Below are 18728 nucleotides of genomic sequence, written 5' to 3'. Positions count from 1 at the left end.
GGGGAGAGAAAGAAAGTTTTACCAAGGGGGTGAATGATAGGAAAGAGGAAGGATAGGGGAGGGGTGGAGCGAAGAAAATCTTCTCATTTTTCCCCTCCCCCATCCCCCACCGTCTAACATGGCAGTCTAACATGGCGGTCTAACATGGCGGTCTAACATGGCGGTCTAACATGGCGGTCTAACATGGCGGTCTAACATGGCGGTCTAACATGGCGGTCTAACATGGCGGTCTAACATGGCGGTCTAAAAAGGCGGTCGCAAGGTTGTAACGCTAACTCGCCCCAATAAGACGCCTGCACTGCAGGCTAGGTGATCTTAGCAATACTCTGTTATTTCAGGGTTTTACCAAAGGTAAGATGAAAATTGGATGTACACAGCCTCGGCGTGTTGCAGCAATGAGTGTAGCGGCAAGAGTATCTGAAGAGATGGGCACAAAATTAGGAAACGAGGTGAGTGGAAAAGAAGATAATTCACATATTGATGAAATTCTCATTGCTTTTTCATGTACATGTATTAGATTACGGTTAGTGATTGTTCCTTCAGAAAGTGTCATGCTAAATTTCATACCAATTTCATGGGTCTGACTAGCTCTGTTTTGTTAACCTCTTCCAGGCGCTCAGTTACAGTGCAGTTGCGGCGCAGCGCGAAATAAAGGAGAGAGAGTGCGCCATTTTTCGCGCTGCGCACCAACTAACTAACTGAACGTCTGGAAGACGCTAAGATTTTATTTGCGACGCGATCTTGAACTCTCGAGTTCCTGGCTTCCCGAAAAGATATGTCTCACCGCCTCGCCAAGGCTCAAATTAATTATTTATCATCCCTGAAGTAGTGTGTAGCTTTTAAAGGCGACGTCAATAACATGACTATATGGACAATTTGTTAGAATTATACTCTTCCAATGAGAAGTATAGGCTGAATTAGTGAACGATAGTTTGACACTATGCAGCAGCCTTGGTATTTTTGGGATGAAAGCTATACTACTTAAATTTTTTTTTTTTTTTCGTTTGGCAATGAAAATCAACCAATGAGCACAAGAGAATTGTGGCAGCTGTTATTGCAGTCTTTTCTTGATAGTCATTCAAGACCTCAAGTAAAGATAATGGAAATAATTCTTCTGGACTTTCAGTGCATACATGTACTTCAGCCTTCCTCAAGTCGTTCTTAACCAAATACTTACTGACTTTGAGAACTAGATGACATCCTTTAGGCTTCCCTAGGACATCGCAAGGAGTTATAAAGCTTGTACACTAATTCGTACATTAGCGTTTCTATGTTCGCATTTAGAACATATTTTAATTTGTTTTTCAGGTTGGATACAGCATCCGATTTGAGGACTGCTGTTCAGAGCGCACTATAATAAAGGTGAGTTGTTGACATAACGGCCACTGTATTTTGTGACAGATGTGTTAGCCGGTTCCAGGCCCTCGGTATGTTGGGGACGAGCAAGAAATCGGGCAAAAGGGAAATAGGCAAGCGCAGGGATGAGGGGAATCTGGGAAGAATAAGAGAGAGCCCTTCTCGCCCCAAACCTCTCCCGTTTTTCCACTCGTTCTTTGCGTGAATCCCGTTGTTTACGCAGCTCTTCAACTACTAACTGAACTGTTGGAACCGGTTACGGCTGTGCACTCTGTAGTTTCTAGTGAGAATTTATATCCAAATATCGGGTAGGAAGGGCTTGCTCACTTTACATGGCTTTCTTTATTGATCTCTTTCAAGTACATCTTAATCTTGTAAGTATTCTTTCCGGGAGTTGAGTTGTACATTTTACCTGTAACTAATTTGTTCCTTTCTTCCAACAGTACATGACTGATGGAATGCTTCTACGTGAGTTCTTAAGTGAACCTGATCTTGCTGGATATAGGTTTGTTTTAAAATTGTGGGCATCTTGCTGGCTAATCTTATAGTGCTTGCAACTGTGTTTTATTTTGGTTTTTGATATTGTTATTGCATGTCTCTGTTAGCAAGTTTGCAGTGCCTTTCGATATAATTAAAAGGTTCAAGTGTGTTGTCACTGTATGTTTCTGAGCTTTGAACAACTTACTTTTGTGAGTATCTTGCGCTTTTCACTCATTGCTGTGTCTCCTGCAATGTTTCCCGCGCTTTTTACTCACTGCCGGTTTTTAGTTTACTTTGCGTTTTCCTTCGTTGTCGTTATTAATCACCGCAGTGATTTTCCCGCGCATTTTACACGTCACTGTTTCAACTTCACTTCAATTTCCTGTTCGGATTTACAGTATTACGCCATTTGTGGCCTTGTAGTGATTGGCTCCCTCGATTTTTCCCGCTCTTTTCACTGTTTGCCTCTTTTAGTTTATTTCAAGTTGTAACTGGTTGTTACATTTTTACTTCAGTAAAGATTGGCTTGCACACGATTGTTTTACGCGTTCTACTGGCTTCCCTCTTTTTTCTTTTAATTCGAATTGGTCAAAGCACTTTTCATCGCCTTAGTGTCACTTAAGGGTACATTATGACCACGGTTGACCGATAATTGGCCTAATATACTGTAACTATGATATTTTTTTTTCTGGTTTTCAGTGTGCTTATTATTGACGAGGCCCATGAGCGAACACTCCACACTGATGTGTTATTTGGCTTGGTGAAGGACATTGCTCGTTTCAGAACAGATCTTAAACTGCTCATATCCAGTGCGACTTTGGATGCCGACAAGTTCTCAAAGGTATTAACGAAATGTTTAGACAGCAATTTCTAAAGTGGAACAGTTCAAGAACACAGACTAAGCAGAGCTACCACTGATTCTGTTATAACGAGTATATGACTTATGTATGCTTTTTATTCTCCGAGTTCCTTCTACGCCGGGAATTATTTCTTGGTGAAGTCTCCCTTCTCCATTGTGAAGTTTCAATTGTATCTTAGAATAGGAGGCTAACTTAAGAAGTTGACGCTGTGGTTTCAACATCGGATAAGTAATAAAATGAAACTTGCGAAACGAAACCGCACTTTCGAAGCCCATACTGCATTTAGACTTCATTAGTGCAATCCATTAGAACCCTGCGTCCATGTAGTGGCATTACCTACAAGGTATTAATAGGGCCATTTATACGAGGAAAATAAGCCGCGGCTTACACAAGCTGAGGCTTACACGAGACGCGAACTTACCGTATAAACGGTACATTTTAACCAGTTCAAGTCTTACTCAAGCCGCGGATAACATAAGCCTGGGCTCGTGTAAGACGAGGATTAAATAAGCCGCGAAACCAGTCGTATAAATGGTATCGCGGCCTGTTTGCGGCTTACGTAAGACGCGAACTCACATTGCGCAAGCGCAAGTTTTTCCCGCGCTCGCGCGACAGCTCGCGCAATTCCGCGATTGCTATTGCAACCAACACAAGAGCGAGGCATTCACGAACAAGCTGTGAACCATTCATACGTATGGGTTATTGACCAAGCTTGTTCGGTCAAGATGGCTGGATATTGGCCAAGTTCTTTTTTTGCGTGTTTATGGACCTCGACTCCGTCTCCGTCTCTTGCGCTTGTTCAATAAAGGATTTATTACGGTGGTACCCCGTTAATACGACCACCTTCGGGCCATGGAAAATTGGTCGTATTGACGGGGTGGTCGTATTAAAGGGGTTCCTTAAATAGGAAAATGACTGACTGGGCTAGCCTTTTTACGGACCAGAATAAAGTGGCCGTAATAACGAGGTGGTCGTATTAATGGGGTGGTCGTGAGGCAGGGTTTCACTGTATATGGCTTTCGGGGAAATTTTTCTTGCGGGACACGGCGGGTAGTCCCGGGGGGGCAAGATAGCTCCATCTTGCCCGCTCACCAAGCTAGCCATGTAATAAGAGTACTTCGCGTCTCATATAAGCCGTGCTCGTACAAATGGTCCAGTTCGCATCTTATGGAAGCCGTGGCCTGTGTAAGCCGCGGCTTATTTTTCTCGTATTAATGACCCTAATATTGACATATTCATAATTACTTTTTTGTTTTACCTTGATATTTACCTTTTTTTGTTCTTCTAGTTCTTTGATGATGCACCCATCTTTAGGATCCCTGGTCGACGTTTTCCTGTGAATATTTATTACACAAAGGTAAGTGGATAGCTTTGTGCACTGTTTAATTTTTTGATGTTGTTAACTGTTACTGAGGAAACTTAACTTAAGTCAATAAAATTTTAATTCTTCACGGAAATGTCTGCTTGTGTGAAGTCCTCAAATTTCATTTTCAGATCGCTTCAGCTTCGCGCCTTTAATTTTTGTTGTTGTTGTTGCAGTGGTTTGTGTTGAACATGTAATTTTTTGAAACTCTCCAAAAAGTAGAGATGAACGTATTTAATTTTTGTGGCGGGTTACAATGGAAGGACAGGTAAGTGTGAAGAGGTTGTCAAGATTGAGAATCACGTGAGAGGCTTTCACCATAAATGAACGCAAATGAACTAAAGTTAACTGATGTATTATTACTTTTATAAAAGAGCAGTGCTTCTGCAGATAACTGGCTTTCACTATGTTCACGAGTAGAGGGTTTCCTGATGACTGATGTAAAACCGAAACCATTGTAGCCGCACGCGGCTAATCGCAACAAGTAGATTATAACGCCATGAAGCAAAACTGGGTAACCAGTGGTAAACTGGGAAAACATGAAACGATTGGCAAACGCGGGAAAATCTGCGACCGGTGCCAAGCGCGGGAAAATACGCGCGAGGCATGTCGCGAGTGTTGTTGGGTTTACTCGATTGGCTGGAAAGGAAAACAAAATGCTAGCAATTAATACTGTTGCCATGAAGCCAATTAACAACCATCTTTGTAGGAGTAAGTTTGAAGTGGGAGTAAAATTCACTGTTTTAATTCAATTTTCCCCAGGCCCCTGAAGCTGATTATCTGGAAGCTGCCGTTGTGACTGTGTTACAGATTCATGTGACTCAGCCTCCGGGCGACATCCTGGTATTTTTAACCGGTCAAGAAGAGATCGAGGCATCACAGGAACTACTGCAAGAGAGGACGCGTAAACTGGGCTCTAAGATCAACGAACTTATGATTCTGCCCATTTACGCCAACCTTCCATCGGATTTACAGGCCAAGATATTTGAACCCACTCCTCCTGGAGCAAGAAAGGTAGTGTAAACGCATCGTATGAGAATTTCTGTATCAAAATAACAATTATACTGTGGCTACTTCAACTACCGACACCCCTTAAAATTGAGTGCAAATTAAACGAATGAAAATCTTGGATGTTAACAATTTCCCTTTTAAGCGAAAAGTACATTTCATGGCAGAAATAGTAATTTTGCAACCATTTGATATTTATTTACATCATTTGCTTGACTATTGTCTCTTAGTCTAATCATTTTGTGACATTTTTTCCCCTTTGGCATTTTTCCTACCATGGCGAGTGACCGACTGACTGTTTTGCGAGTCGAAGATTATAGCTAGATACGCGCTTGTCTGCACTGCAGGCAAAGGCCTGCACCAGTTAGAAAAAATTTTCTATTTTCGTCCTGCAAGACTTTTTCGTCTTTGGGACAGTTTGGTCACTTGTGTACATATTTTTGCCTGGTAGGTTGTCCTGGCAACAAATATTGCGGAGACATCTCTGACTATAGACGGCATCATTTACGTCATAGATCCTGGATTTTGTAAACAAAAGAGTTACAACCCTCGAACAGGAATGGAGTCTCTTATCGTCACACCCATATCAAAAGTGAGTCATTTGAAAAAGATCTGAATTCTGAATATTGTAACCTGATGGCAGGCTTTTGATAGAGAAGGAAAGTGGTGGAAAACGAGCAATCTCTTTTCACTCATCACGTGCACAATTCCCTTCTTTGGTACCAGTATCGTGAGGTATAATACCTTTAAGGGGATATCTGATACGTGGACTTCGCTCCAGTTAAAGTACTTGAAAAATCCACGTTAAAACCACGCAAAGCTATAGCAGTGGATTCCTTTTGATTCTGTTACTTAGCGTGCTCTCCCGGTGTATGACGTGGCGTGTGAATTGCTTACGCAGAAAGGATGCAAACAAACAGTTTGCGCGAACGTCTTCAGCGGTTCTGGCTTCCGTTGGTAGAATCTTACAAGGCTTGGTGTTAAAGCATCTAATTAAAATTAATGTTTTGCCTTTTTAGGCCTCAGCCAATCAGCGGGCAGGGCGTGCAGGTCGCGTGGCAGCAGGCAAGTGTTTTCGAATGTACACAGCCTGGGCATACAAGAACGAGTTGGAGGAGAACACCATTCCTGAGGTAACTACGGTTTACACCTGTAACCCTGCGCTAATGCTGCTTTGATTGTTTAAATTAACTGGCACGGAATGAGAAAACTAACCAAGACACTCTCAACTGCCTCTCTTAGACTCCGCCCAAGTGATCAGTGACTTAGTACTGAGGAAGGGCTAGGCCCGAAACGTCTGCTATAAACATCGTTTTTAATTTAGCACTGCATTATTACTATTTACAACTTTTGAACTGTTAACTGTGCCACGCAGCAACTGATCCTCTTGGATTACAAATATGTTTTTTGATCAGTGACTTTGACGAAGAGAAAGTGGAAAGGATCACTCCTAGCCATAGTTGGCTTGATGGCTCAGAAACGTGAATTCCGGCTACAACCTAAAACAGAAAAAGAAAAAAAATCGTTGGTCTAAGCTAAACTTTCATCGTGATTGCCTTTCTCTTTTCGTCCTTAGTTGTTAGCCCTCAAGGGTTATATTGTATTTATTGTTATACCACTTTTACAGATCCAGAGAACGAATTTGGGCAATGTGGTGCTCCTCCTAAAGAGCTTGGGCATCAACGATTTGATTCATTTTGATTTTATGGACCCCCCTCCAGCAGAAACTCTGATCATTGCACTTGAACAGCTTTACGCTTTAGGAGGTCTGAATCATCATGGAGAACTCACCAAGGTATATTTTATGGGAAAATATGTATTTAAATAATACTGACAGTTTAAAAGCTGCCGTGGCGTAATGTTTCGTGAGCTAAAGGACTCCAGAACTGGGTTGTTCAAAGGGTGGATAACGCTATCCACCGGATAAATCCCTATCCAGCGGATAGTGCGGTTTGTTTTTGTTAACATTTATCCACTGGATAGCGGTTTTTTCAGTGGTTTGCGCTATCGAGCCTTCGAGCAACTGGGGCTAGTTAGTGTTTTTTGGGGGTTTGAGCCCTGGCCAGGTCATTGTGTTGTGTTCTTCGGCAAGACACTTTACCCTCACAGTGCATCTCACCATTAAGGACTGTAAATGGGTTCTAGTGAATCTAATGCCAAGAGATCGATAGAGCTGCGGAGGAGTAGTATTCCACCTAGAGGGGAGTGGAAATATTCTAAGTCAATAACGACCAGTACTCACTCCCTCTTATGGCTCGTCTCTCTGTTGTTAAACTTAACTCAAGTTACGTTGTATTTAGGATAGTTTTAAGGCCCTGTCATTTGTTCTGAAAATCTTACCTGGTTGTGGGGGACGTAACTGTGTTTTGATGTTGTTGAACAGTGTCAATCAATTTACACTGACTGAAGTTTGTTATTTTTCCAGCTTGGACGTCGCATGGCAGAATTTCCAGTTGAACCGACCATGTCAAAAATGTTGATTGCATCGGAAAAGTACGTGTAACGATTTTTTGATTTGATCGAATTTCATTCTTTGTTGTAGCTCGACTAATATAAGACGTGCAGGTTCTTTTGTCTGTTATCAGTGTAAAGTATAATCATGGCATTTGTACAGCCTTGAGAAGCGTTCGATATCTGTTTTCAAACTGAATATTTAATTTGCGCGTTCCACCAGCTGAGAAAGAAGAAAAACATTCAGAGGCCAAAAAAGCAATAAGAAATTATAGAGAGCTTGAAGAATTATTCAACCTTTGAACTCGTTTCGTCCCAGTTGTGTGTGCGGTTGCCTCTTTGACAGGTTTAGGAATGCTCAACTGGAAAGACGCTTATTCATTATCTATTAATTGATTAATTCATTTTTTTGTGTAGGATTTCCCACACTTTGTCAACGCCAGGGATATTTATTTATTTGTTTGTCCACGAGAGCAAAGCGTTTGTCACGTGGTTTCAACTTGGCGTGTAGACTGGGTTCCACCAGCAAAAGGTTGAGTGTTTTTGAGCGGCGGCCATTAGATGTGTAATTACTCTTACCGGGTGTTGTTTTTTGGCGAATTTTGACTTGTTTTTGAGATTCGGAGGGAGTCGTCGGCCTCAGGTCTTAGTGTTTTTCAGACACGCGCTGCCGTATTTATTTTTGACGTGCCATTTATTATAAGGTGGGTAAACATTTGCTTTCTGTATATGCGCGAAATTCTTGGATGAATAAGGAACAATCAGTCAATCATACAACAATCATACAAAGCTCCAGTTCTCGGACAAATCTTTCTGCGATTACATATTTAAATTATGTCACATTGAAATTCCTTTGATCAGCTGAAAATCCCGACAATTTCTGCGGAAAATGAATTCTAGTAAACATTGTGCATGTCGCGACGCGCAGTCTGCGACTGTCGGAATAAAATTTACACTTGATTGATTTCATTACTTTCAACTCCCGTCTATTGCTAAAATCATCATATTTATAGCAACAACCGAAGTGTTACGGACAGATATAAAATAATGACAAAGCCCAGCATTTTCCCGTGTATTTATGGTTACCAAGTTGAGGTCCTCTCGACTAATAAACCATGATTTCTTGATACGTTGCGTGACAGTGCAGTTTCCGTAGACTCACAAGTTTGAAAGGACTAAATATTTTAATTTGCCTTCAAACTTCACGCTAAACATTTTCACATTTACTGGTCATGTTTAAGCACAAAAGCTAATTTCTAAAAGTAAAATTTACATACAGTTTTCTCAGTTGGAAGCACGAATATTAGCTGACATTTGCAATCGGAGCTGATTTATCTTGAACAAACTCCGTGCAACCAGCGACCGATTCTAATATTTCCGCTGAGAAATAAAAGTAGACAACATTCCTATTGCCGTTCCTTGGTTCAGGCTAACTCTTATGGCCTTAGAGTACTTTTCCGAACAATTTCGACTGGATACCGTCTGAATTTTTCATGAAGGGGTGGGGGGGAGCATCTGCGTAAGAGCTAAGGCTAACTAACCTATTTGTCTCCACTGGGACTAATCAACAAATCCAGGACAAATGTAGCTAATGAAATAAAGCTGTTCCCACAATAAACATCCCCTAGCCAACGCGATTCAAAAGTTGTGTTCGGGAACATTAATTGTCCCAGTTATATAGCAGGTCATCTGGCATCCCGACGAAACAGGCCACGTTATTTTTGATTGCACGGTCCAAATTCACGACCAAAACTAAACCGTCTCGTGTGCACTTGCTTTCGATGATGTCATTTGTTTTCGCCCCTGCTGCGAAAAACAAGCCTAACCTGCAAAATGTGTTTACTTCAATGACTCTTTCAATGAACCCCTCCTCCCTTGAATTTTTTTTGTTTTTTTGTTTTTTGTTTTTTGCTGGGTTTTAGTATACGTTGTGAAACAACGGTTACACGGGATTTTGCCAAGGTAACAAAAATGGCACATGGAGGAAAAACATTTTTCCTTTTCGGTTACATATTAATGACAAGCAGAGAAACGTGATTTGCTCGTAATACCTTAGACATCAAAACACCAATGCAACTGACCACATTAAATGTCAAGGGCTCTGCATGTGATCTTTTTTATGTGTCCATGGGTATTAACTACGGGAAATTTACCTCCGGAAATATTGGTCATACTCACTGGTAAAAGGATCATTTACCACGGTAAAGAGTTCCGTGTAACTAATCCTTAAGGGAGCGAATTTCCTGGAAACTTAAGTCCAAACATGTTTCTCCTGTAACCGTTTTTTCATCTGCAAGCTGGGATCTTATAATCAGGACTCTACGGTATCTTTACTCTACATTCATCACTACAACACGACAAAATGTATAAATATTCACTGTAAAGCTACAATTTCTCTGATTTATCCATAGAGCATCAACTTTTATTTGACTGAAATCCCACACAAGTTCGCATTGCGGACCTATAGTTTTCGTCTTGTATAAATCAGATCATGAATTAACCAACGTTTATGGAATACTCGTGTTAAGGAGTAACAAACCGGCTTTGCGAGATGTCCACAACGCACCTTGATGTACTTATTAAATTAATCTTCCAGATACAAATGCGTGGAGCAGATTCTCACCATCACCGCCATGCTATCGGTAAACAACGCCATTTTCTACCGTCCCAAGGATAAAGTTGTGCACGCGGACAACGCGCGCATTAACTTCTTTCGTCCCGGCGGAGATCACCTGACCTTGTTGAACGTGTATGACCAGTGGGTGGAGACTGGGTACTCCACCCAGTGGTGCTTTGAGAACTTTATACAGCACCGCTCCATGAAACGAGCACGTGACGTCCGGGAACAGCTGGAAGGACTAATGGAGAGGGTAGAGATTGAGATCTCGTCGAATCCGAACGACTCGGTTCCTATAAGAAAGGTAACAAGGAAAGGAAACAACACGCCATTTGTGATAAGCCTGTGTGCGGGTGTTCAGCTTAGTCATTTGCGGGAAACCAGCCGGAATAGTGGTTTTCTTGCTCTCTGTTGAAACGCGCTAATATTTACACCATGATCGGTTGAAAACGGTTCCTTAAATTAACAAGGGATTTATGCTTTAGCATTCATTGTCGAGTCATGATGTGCACAGGAAAAATCACGTCTTCAGTAATTTCCGGAGACCGGATACCAGCCGAAAGAGTAGCACGTTTTCTCATTCTGTTCTGAATCAAGCTTAAGTTTCAATCGTGATCTGTTGAAAAAATTTTCCTTGAGAAATAACTATCGATTCATGCTTTAACGTGCATCATTTAGTTATGGTGTGCGCAGGAAGTTTGGAGAGCATAAGAAACGCGTAAGAGTTTAGCTCCTTGAGGAATCTCCAGACCTTCCGCAAGCATCTAAATTTGATGGTGATGCACGCTAAACCATGAATCAATTGTTGTATAACATTGCTAGTGGAAATTGTGCAATGAAACTCAGGCGAAGCGAAGAGAAGTCAACTTTGCTTATGCTGACGTCACTGGCGTGCACCACTGGATTATGATGCGCGCTTTACGTATCCTCAGTTGCCGACATTTCATGAAGTCTTGTTTTTCACCCTTTTCTTCCCCCATTCAAAATAGTGATTTTCTCTGTCAGTTGCTTCATATTCCTTTTAATGCCTGTAAGGCAAATAAACCGTAGGTGCGTAGGGCTGACTCTCATCCTTTTTTTGCTCGTCAGGCGATCACAGCTGGCTACTTTTACCACACAGCCAGGCTGAGCAAGAGTGGACAGTACAGGACAGTCAAACATCAGCAGGTCAGTAGCTTCTGTTGTTTCGCTTCGAGCTTCGCAAACTCGCTACGGCCGTGAATTTGCCTTTATCAACTTGAAAAATAGATAAATAGCTAACTTTTTCTACCGAGAAGTCGTGGTTGATTTGTGGCCTAATTTTTCACCTTCTACGCAGACTGTCTTTGGGCTTGTTTACAAAGATTGGAGACAAGACCAATAATCAGCTACCCGTGAGACTCATAATACAGAAACTCGAGTTTGCCGCGGCATATGTTAGTTTACCACGCCTTGGTTTGTTTACATTTCGCTTTGAACTGTCTACACCAAAAACTGTTTTTAAGACTGTAGGCCATTTGTGAGTGCTTGTAGCCTCCTTTTTAGAACGAGGTCTGTTGCAAATGAGCTACGCTCTCTTGTTGGGTTTTCCATGAGAGGTTTCCCACGTTTTTAATTTCCACCTATCTCGTGTCAGAGTTAATTGGAACTGACCTATTGCAGTAACACGTGTTTCTGTTTTTTCCTTTGCTCGTTTTGTTTGCAGACTGTCATGATCCATCCTAACAGTAGCCTGTTCCAGGAGCAGCCCAGATGGGTCATCTATCACGAGCTAGTGTTCACTACTAAAGAGTTCATGAGACAGGTATTTTGAACCTTGCTACTACTCATAACTCCTTGAATCAAACGTCAGCTTTACACTATCAGGTTGAGTGAACACTCGCCATTCCCAAGCATGGCAAAGGTTATGTAAGAAGCTGATTGGTTGAAACCAATCAGTTTCTGATCTGATTAGTTCTAGAGTGCGACGAACAACAGTTTGAACTGATTAGAACGCTAATCAAACGCAAGACAAAATGTTCAAAACTCATTCTGGGAATTTCATTATGGTGGACCTTAAACTTAGTGCGGAGGGTAAGCGTAAGCAGAAAGGAATAATGTAGTCATTAATCACTATCTTTTCTCATTGTCTGTATTAGATTATAGAGATTGAAAACAAATGGCTTCTGGAGGTGGCACCTCACTATTATAAAGCCAAGGAACTAGAAGACAGCTCTAGTAAGAAGATGCCAAAAACAGCTGGAGTCACACGAGAGCAGGCCAGGTCAACGTGATAATGGATTGCGTGACAAAAAACACCGCGTCACGCCGTTTTCTAACATCGACTTAAAATGGAATGGCAATTTGTGTAAATACTCTGCGGACAGTCCACTGGCTGTGAAAAGGAAAATGCCTCATGTTGGGTTTAATAAACAGAGCTTCTCTGCTATTAAGCGGGAATAACGAAGATATTTGTTATCATGGAATCACTGTATGGTGCTTGCTGAAAAGACTATGGAGCCTCGCAGTCCAGTCTCCCCAGCGTCACGCAGCAGCTAAGAGCGAGACGACCAAAACAAAGGCTACAAAGTGAGACCAAAGGAGACTACTCGAACCTGGATGAAGGGATTTTGCCTTCGTAAAGCTGATGGCCATAATGCGGAGAAACGTGGTTTTAGTCAAAGCTGCTCAGTCTGATTCAGTGGTGTAAAGAGCTTGAAAAGCAAAGAACGTCAACGGCTCGAGCTTTAGCGTGGAAACTCAAGTTATTGATAGCTGTATTACTTTGAATGTGGTTTTCGACTATAAATCTTTCTGTGTAAAGCTGGCAGAGTATGTCATTGACTGGAACATCTATCCCACTGTACATTTCGAGAACAGTTTTTCTGTCCCTTTTTCCTTCACCATCGTGGATAAAAAAATATGCCCTGGTGTACGTCGAAGGCATTTTATTGTACATTCAGACATTCAAACATTCATTCACAGAAAGAATGTTTATTCTTGATCTTCTAGAGGATGTTGCCCGTGTAGTTAGCTTTCCACGGTTGGCTTCATAATAGCTTGAACAATTGTCTTAAATAAAATGCTTTAAAAAGTATTCATGTTGAAAAAATTGTATGTGCTTAAGTTTGTAGAAAGGGAATGCATAAAAGGGGGAAACATTTGCTTTAAATTTAGCAAGTCTTCCGTTTCTATTTTAACCTCTTTGTTATTGGCTGAGAGCTGGCAAATTCAAATTTAATTTACAGCGCAATTAATTCGCGAATATTGGTAAGTTTGAATGATGTAATAAGCGAATAATCCTATGAAAGTTCGAGCAGTTAAGCATTTAAACTACTCGTGATATTTCAAAATTCTTTCAAATTCCAGGAGCTTTAAATTGTGATAGAATTTTTAAATATTGCTCGTAAATTTTTTATTGCTGTCTCATTCGCCCGATTACCTAATGACCTTATGAAAATGGGTGGCTTGCTGCTGAAGTTAATTTGTGAAATACTGTATGTATTGCTCTTTATATACGACTAAACAGGAGTGCGTTACTCAATTTCCTTTTCTGTTTTTATCACTGCTCTACAATAAGACTGAAGTGACAATGCGCCATACTACATCTTAGTAAATCCTCCACTCCTGTCTAACGACTCAGTCTTCGTCCTCCTTGCGCGTTGACTTTTCAACACTGCTTTTTTGCATTAGATTGTACGACTGTTATGATACGTTTGTTCTTTTAAATTTGATTATGAATAGCATTGTAAAAGTATTACAGAGCCAATCAAATTTAATTTATCCGGTCAGAAAACCCCCTGAGGTGAGGTAATAAGGAAAAAATCCACTTTAAAGCACAAGGCTTTCCGTGTTCTCTGTAAGATTCTTCTAAGAATTTCAATGTGTCCCCCTACACACAAAAAACGTCCGGTCGTTCTGATGGTTGAACACGTTCCATGTACACAACATTCAGTTCAGTTGAAACGCATACCTCACTCAGGGGCTTCCCGGCTTATCAGGTTTGTGAATATCCTATTTGAATTTGATTTCCCCCACTTCATTCCTTTTCTTTTTGGTTATTTGCCTTGTAAAGATGACTACATACTTTTTCTCTCGCCATGCATTCGTAATGGTACTGTCAATTCCAATCGCACGCACCCTACCCCCCACCACCCCGGGCACTTGTCGGGCATGAATGATCTCCCACGGCTAAGCTTCACAGTTCAGCGTCAAACAGAGAGAGATCTGGGTCCCAGGTTAGGTTAGAGCTCTGGTCGACGTCATTTCGTTGTTCTCTGTGAAAAGACGCATTACTCTACAACCAGGTGCATAAATTGAACTTCAAACTTTAATGCTGGGAGTACCCTGTGACGGACTAACGCGCATATAAACAGGGGAGAATAGAAATACTGCTGGTCAAAATAAAATAAATATCTAGCAAAGGCAGGGTAGAATGATTAAAGGATATTACAGGGCGGGTGTCGGCCCAATGTCAGGTGTCAGTCAGGGTACGGCCGGTTGGGTTTTGGCAAAGTTGGTCAATGGATAACGTTGCGTATTACATGAAGGGAAAAACGAAGAAAGCTCGTAGAATGTACGAGTAAATGCACTGATCACACAGGAAAAAGAATGAAGGAATGGTCCAGGAAGAGTACAGGAAACACACAGGGAATATAAAGGAGTTGCGGTGGGCGAGGACAAAGAAACGATCCAGAAAGAGTGCGACGGAACGCATTTAAAAAGAACAGATAAAGCATCACGTAACACGGGGAACACGCTGGGAAAGCCGACTAGAAAACAAATTAAAGAAGCACTTAACCAGTTTTATTTTTCTCAGTATTAATAAGCGCTATACATAAACTATTTCTTTACATATGTTTACTCTTTCCTCTCTTATACTATGGTTTCTTTTTATCACAAAATAAATGCATCTAATTATATGGCATATAATTAGCTTACTATATCTTGCCCTTTCCGCTTTCCTTTCACTGCATTCATTCAAATCATCAAGTGGAGAAATTAAAAAATACAAATAGCTAGGGAGTGCAACCTCCACCACCTCCACGGGAAAAATTTTGCACAAGGGATTATGGGAGAAAGAGAGAGGCGCGGAGGAGAGGGGGGGTGGGGGGGGGGCACACAAACATGCAAACCGTTGGAACAGTACATTTATCCCGTCAGTGGAATTTCAAGGGTTACGAGAAGAAGACACTGTCCGAAAATTTGTGGAATTTATACAACTGCCCAACTAAACCAAATAACACCAAAAATCTCCCTCATCATCACGAAAAGTTTCTTTTTTTTGAAACAAAAACTGGTATGTTTGCCCTGTAAAAATAAACGAAGAATAAATCAAGAAACTGATGTGAAATTTTACTTAGCTTTTGTATTGAGAGTCATGTTCATTTTGATTCTAATAAATGTCATCAAAACCTTTGAGCCAGACACATTTCGAAACTGCTCGGAAACATTACTATAAACATTGTTTTAAATATCCCGCACGTGATTATAAAGTGAACAGAACCAATCAAACAGTCCCATTGACACCAAGGCTCATCGTGTGATAACCACGTTGAAAACTTGCATTGTAAATCATGCACGTGATAAACTATTTGCCGTGTGGCGTTCTTGATGTCGGACGTTTGCCTTCCTGTCTCTTTCCTCGCTTATTGCTGCGCAAAAGCATCCTGCCGGCTTCAATTTAGGAGTGACATTTCTTGGAGGTGTACTGAACCGCAAATACCTGGCCAAGAACTTTATTTTCAACCAGGTCTTGCGAGCACGTGCTTCGTGTGAACAATGACGGCGGAAATTGGCCTCAGTTGGTAAACGGCCCTGATTCGCCTTCAAGGTAAGGAACGTTATAAGTTACTGAATTTTAACTGAAGGTATCATAAATTTCCTATTGGTAATTAAAAGCGTCAAAGAAAAATTAGGTACTAACGAACGAAGTATGTGTCTGCCTTTGAGAATTTACATGGAAACTGAATTATATCATACATAATGTTGGTCACTCTTAAAGTATATTTTTCTCAATCTAACGGTTGTAGTAGAAAAGTTAGCAATGAGTGGCAAAAGATTACGCGATAAGTTTCTAAACGTTTGGTAAAGTAGTGATGGTCTTATTCACGTACAATCGACTTTCTACCATCGTCAACAATCATTTTGACGCCACATTGCATATATTTTAATGCATTTTTGGTGATTTATTTTCAAATTTCTTGTATATCACCCGATTACTAGAAAATTCTAAAAAAAAACCCTCCTAGCTAGGCTTCCATTTGCTTCATTTTTCATTTTTAACTCGTGAATTAGAGTGTTTATTTCGAGTCCGAGATTTTCGTGGGGCGAGGATGGTTTCTCGGGATGAGGCGTACTTTCGGAAAGAGGCTTAATTGTCTCTAAGACATTAATGATATGCGATATTCTCAATTTCGGACATTCATTATAACGTTTGCTAAAGGAGTCCTTATTTCTTGCAAAGCAACAAGACATTTTATGTTAAATCTTTTTAGATGACAGAAAAATAAGTTTTTAGGCAATAAGCTCCAACGTGAACCTTGAGAGACATGTAAGTGACATGCACCTTTTAAGCTCACAATTTTATTTCTGATTGTTTTCCACAACAGGACAGAACCCAAGGCACCAAGACTTTATCAGGCGATCATCCAGATATCAATAACTTGATTTGGACGACTTCTACAGGTAACAGTTCCTCTTGCATCAAGTGACTACATTTACACACAAATAAGTCAACTGATTACAAAATAAAGGAAAATGTAACTGATATGAAGCGGCTAGGGACGACATAGCTTGTTCAGTTCGGCTTTAGTGTTATAACCTGAATTTTAAAGGCAGTTTACCTGAAGTTCGCCATTTTGTTTTATAGGCAAAATTCATTAGCTTGACCAGTGCTGCCTAAAACTGTTAAGTACATTGAAATTCTAGTACCCAAAAGCCATCAAAGCTGCTTTATGAACTTGGATACTTATTTAGGTTATCTTCTGAATTATTTTACAGATTGACAAAATGCCGCTTTGAGCTGGAACCTTACTGAAATCCCTGCAAAGGACAACGGTGAGTTGATTGTTTCACGGTTTCAATCTCATTCAAAGGCAATAAAAAGTCAGTCTGATGTTACCCGTTCAGACCATAACATTAACACGTTTAGAAGCTCTGTACAAAGATTTCTCGCTAAGGTTATTTGAGTCGTTACGATCCAAAGTTTAGAACCTGTTTTCAATCTTTTAATCTGCCAGAGCCAAACATGTGTGGATGGTTGGAATCAACTGTATCAGCTAGGATTTCACCGCGACAGGGATTTTTTTTTTTTTCATTTTTCTTGTCTTGATTTAAAGTGACTTTTTGGCATACTTTTCTTTAAAAAAAAGCAACTCATTACCGATTCGATCACAGCGGTACAAAAACATTCGGGCTATTTTCAAACACTTTATTAATGCTAAAAATAGCTAAGATCTGAGACATTTTCTCCGATATGTTCCACTGTTGACACTTTCCTAGTTATTTTCTCCTTATCGCTTGCAATTAGAGACCATTTTATCTAAATTTGCGATAATTCTTGAAAGCTGAAACTTATTTTGCATATTTTAATGACGTATGCTTTGTCCTTTCATTTCGGGTGACCTTGAATGAACTTCAGTAGACGCTGCTCGCCATGCCCGCGCCATGTTGGTTTTTTTATTATAATGCAAATTAGCTCGGATATTGTGCTAACAATGTTGTCTTAAAAAGTCTCTTTCTCGCATCAGACTTACAAATGAGAGCTATAGAGTATCTCAAATCACAAAACCTTTCGCTGGGGAAAATTAAACTGACATATTAAGAAATTGTCCATAAAAATCTATGAGGAGTTCAAGTTGTTCATGTCCTCAGATACATCATTAACATGTAAACCAAAATCCTGTGATCCTGAAAAAAAAAATGTTAACTACTTTGTCGCCTAGTCTAAGCCTTGTAACTGATCACTGACGACAATTAACAGGGAAAAAATTCATGTTCAATTCTGCTCCTACGAACAATCGCTCAACATAAGTATATAAAATATAATTCACCTTCCAATGCGAAAATTTCGTAAGACTATCCTTCACCCCTGCCGTCTATACTTACGTTTAATTACATAAATTTTTTGTATACAACAAACCGTGTAAAATGGATTGTTGTTTACATGGAGTTTTGTTATTTTCCCTCAGCCTTTCTCAGCTCCGGATTTCAGCGGACAACACAAGCAAGTCGATCGACAAGAAGATGCTGGATCACATTTTTACAAGATCTTTCTGTAGTTCATTAGGTAAATAACGTTAGTGTCATACGAGCCGCTAAGTTAGTGATCAAAATCTGCTTTTTCCTCAAAACATTAGTACAATGCTAGGCGTCTAGGTCAGGAGAAAGACTGAACTGATCAGCAGTGAGAAATTGTCTGGATTAACACATAAATTCTCACCAACTAGTATAAAGTAATCGCGAAATTAAATTTGCTTCCATTACGACCCGTGCGATATTCAAGGAGGCCTTGTTAATTTTCTTCTCGACAACTACGTAACCGATTTGAGATGTAGAAACATATTTCGATAATTTCATCTCGAATTTACCAGTTGTTCCAAAAATTTCATTTCATTTCGGTCAAACTCTACAA

At 40.4% G+C, this 18728-nt stretch overlaps 1 protein-coding gene across 1 annotated transcript in view; it reads left to right on the top strand.

Moving 5' to 3' along the window:
- The window catches only part of LOC110060382 (pre-mRNA-splicing factor ATP-dependent RNA helicase DHX16-like), a 21378-nt gene extending 8188 nt beyond the window's left edge, over positions 1–13190 (top strand). The window contains exons 8-21 of the mRNA XM_020767153.2: positions 339–449; positions 1309–1362; positions 1800–1861; positions 2536–2677; positions 3985–4053; positions 4822–5073; positions 5519–5659; positions 6087–6200; positions 6695–6862; positions 7493–7560; positions 10115–10439; positions 11225–11302; positions 11820–11918; positions 12253–13190. Coding sequence (XP_020622812.2) covers positions 339–449; positions 1309–1362; positions 1800–1861; positions 2536–2677; positions 3985–4053; positions 4822–5073; positions 5519–5659; positions 6087–6200; positions 6695–6862; positions 7493–7560; positions 10115–10439; positions 11225–11302; positions 11820–11918; positions 12253–12387 — 1818 coding nt within the window. The 3' untranslated portion in view covers positions 12388–13190. The remainder of the gene's footprint in view (positions 1–338; positions 450–1308; positions 1363–1799; positions 1862–2535; positions 2678–3984; positions 4054–4821; positions 5074–5518; positions 5660–6086; positions 6201–6694; positions 6863–7492; positions 7561–10114; positions 10440–11224; positions 11303–11819; positions 11919–12252) is intronic.
- Positions 13191–18728: the final 5538 nt, after the last annotated feature.

The sequence above is a fragment of the Orbicella faveolata genome, unplaced genomic scaffold, assembly GCF_042242905.1.
Source record: "Orbicella faveolata isolate gen_17 unplaced genomic scaffold, um_ofav_v1 contig_3, whole genome shotgun sequence".
Classification (NCBI taxonomy): domain Eukaryota; kingdom Metazoa; phylum Cnidaria; class Anthozoa; order Scleractinia; family Merulinidae; genus Orbicella; species Orbicella faveolata.
This window is presented reverse-complemented; position numbering and strand designations above follow the sequence as displayed.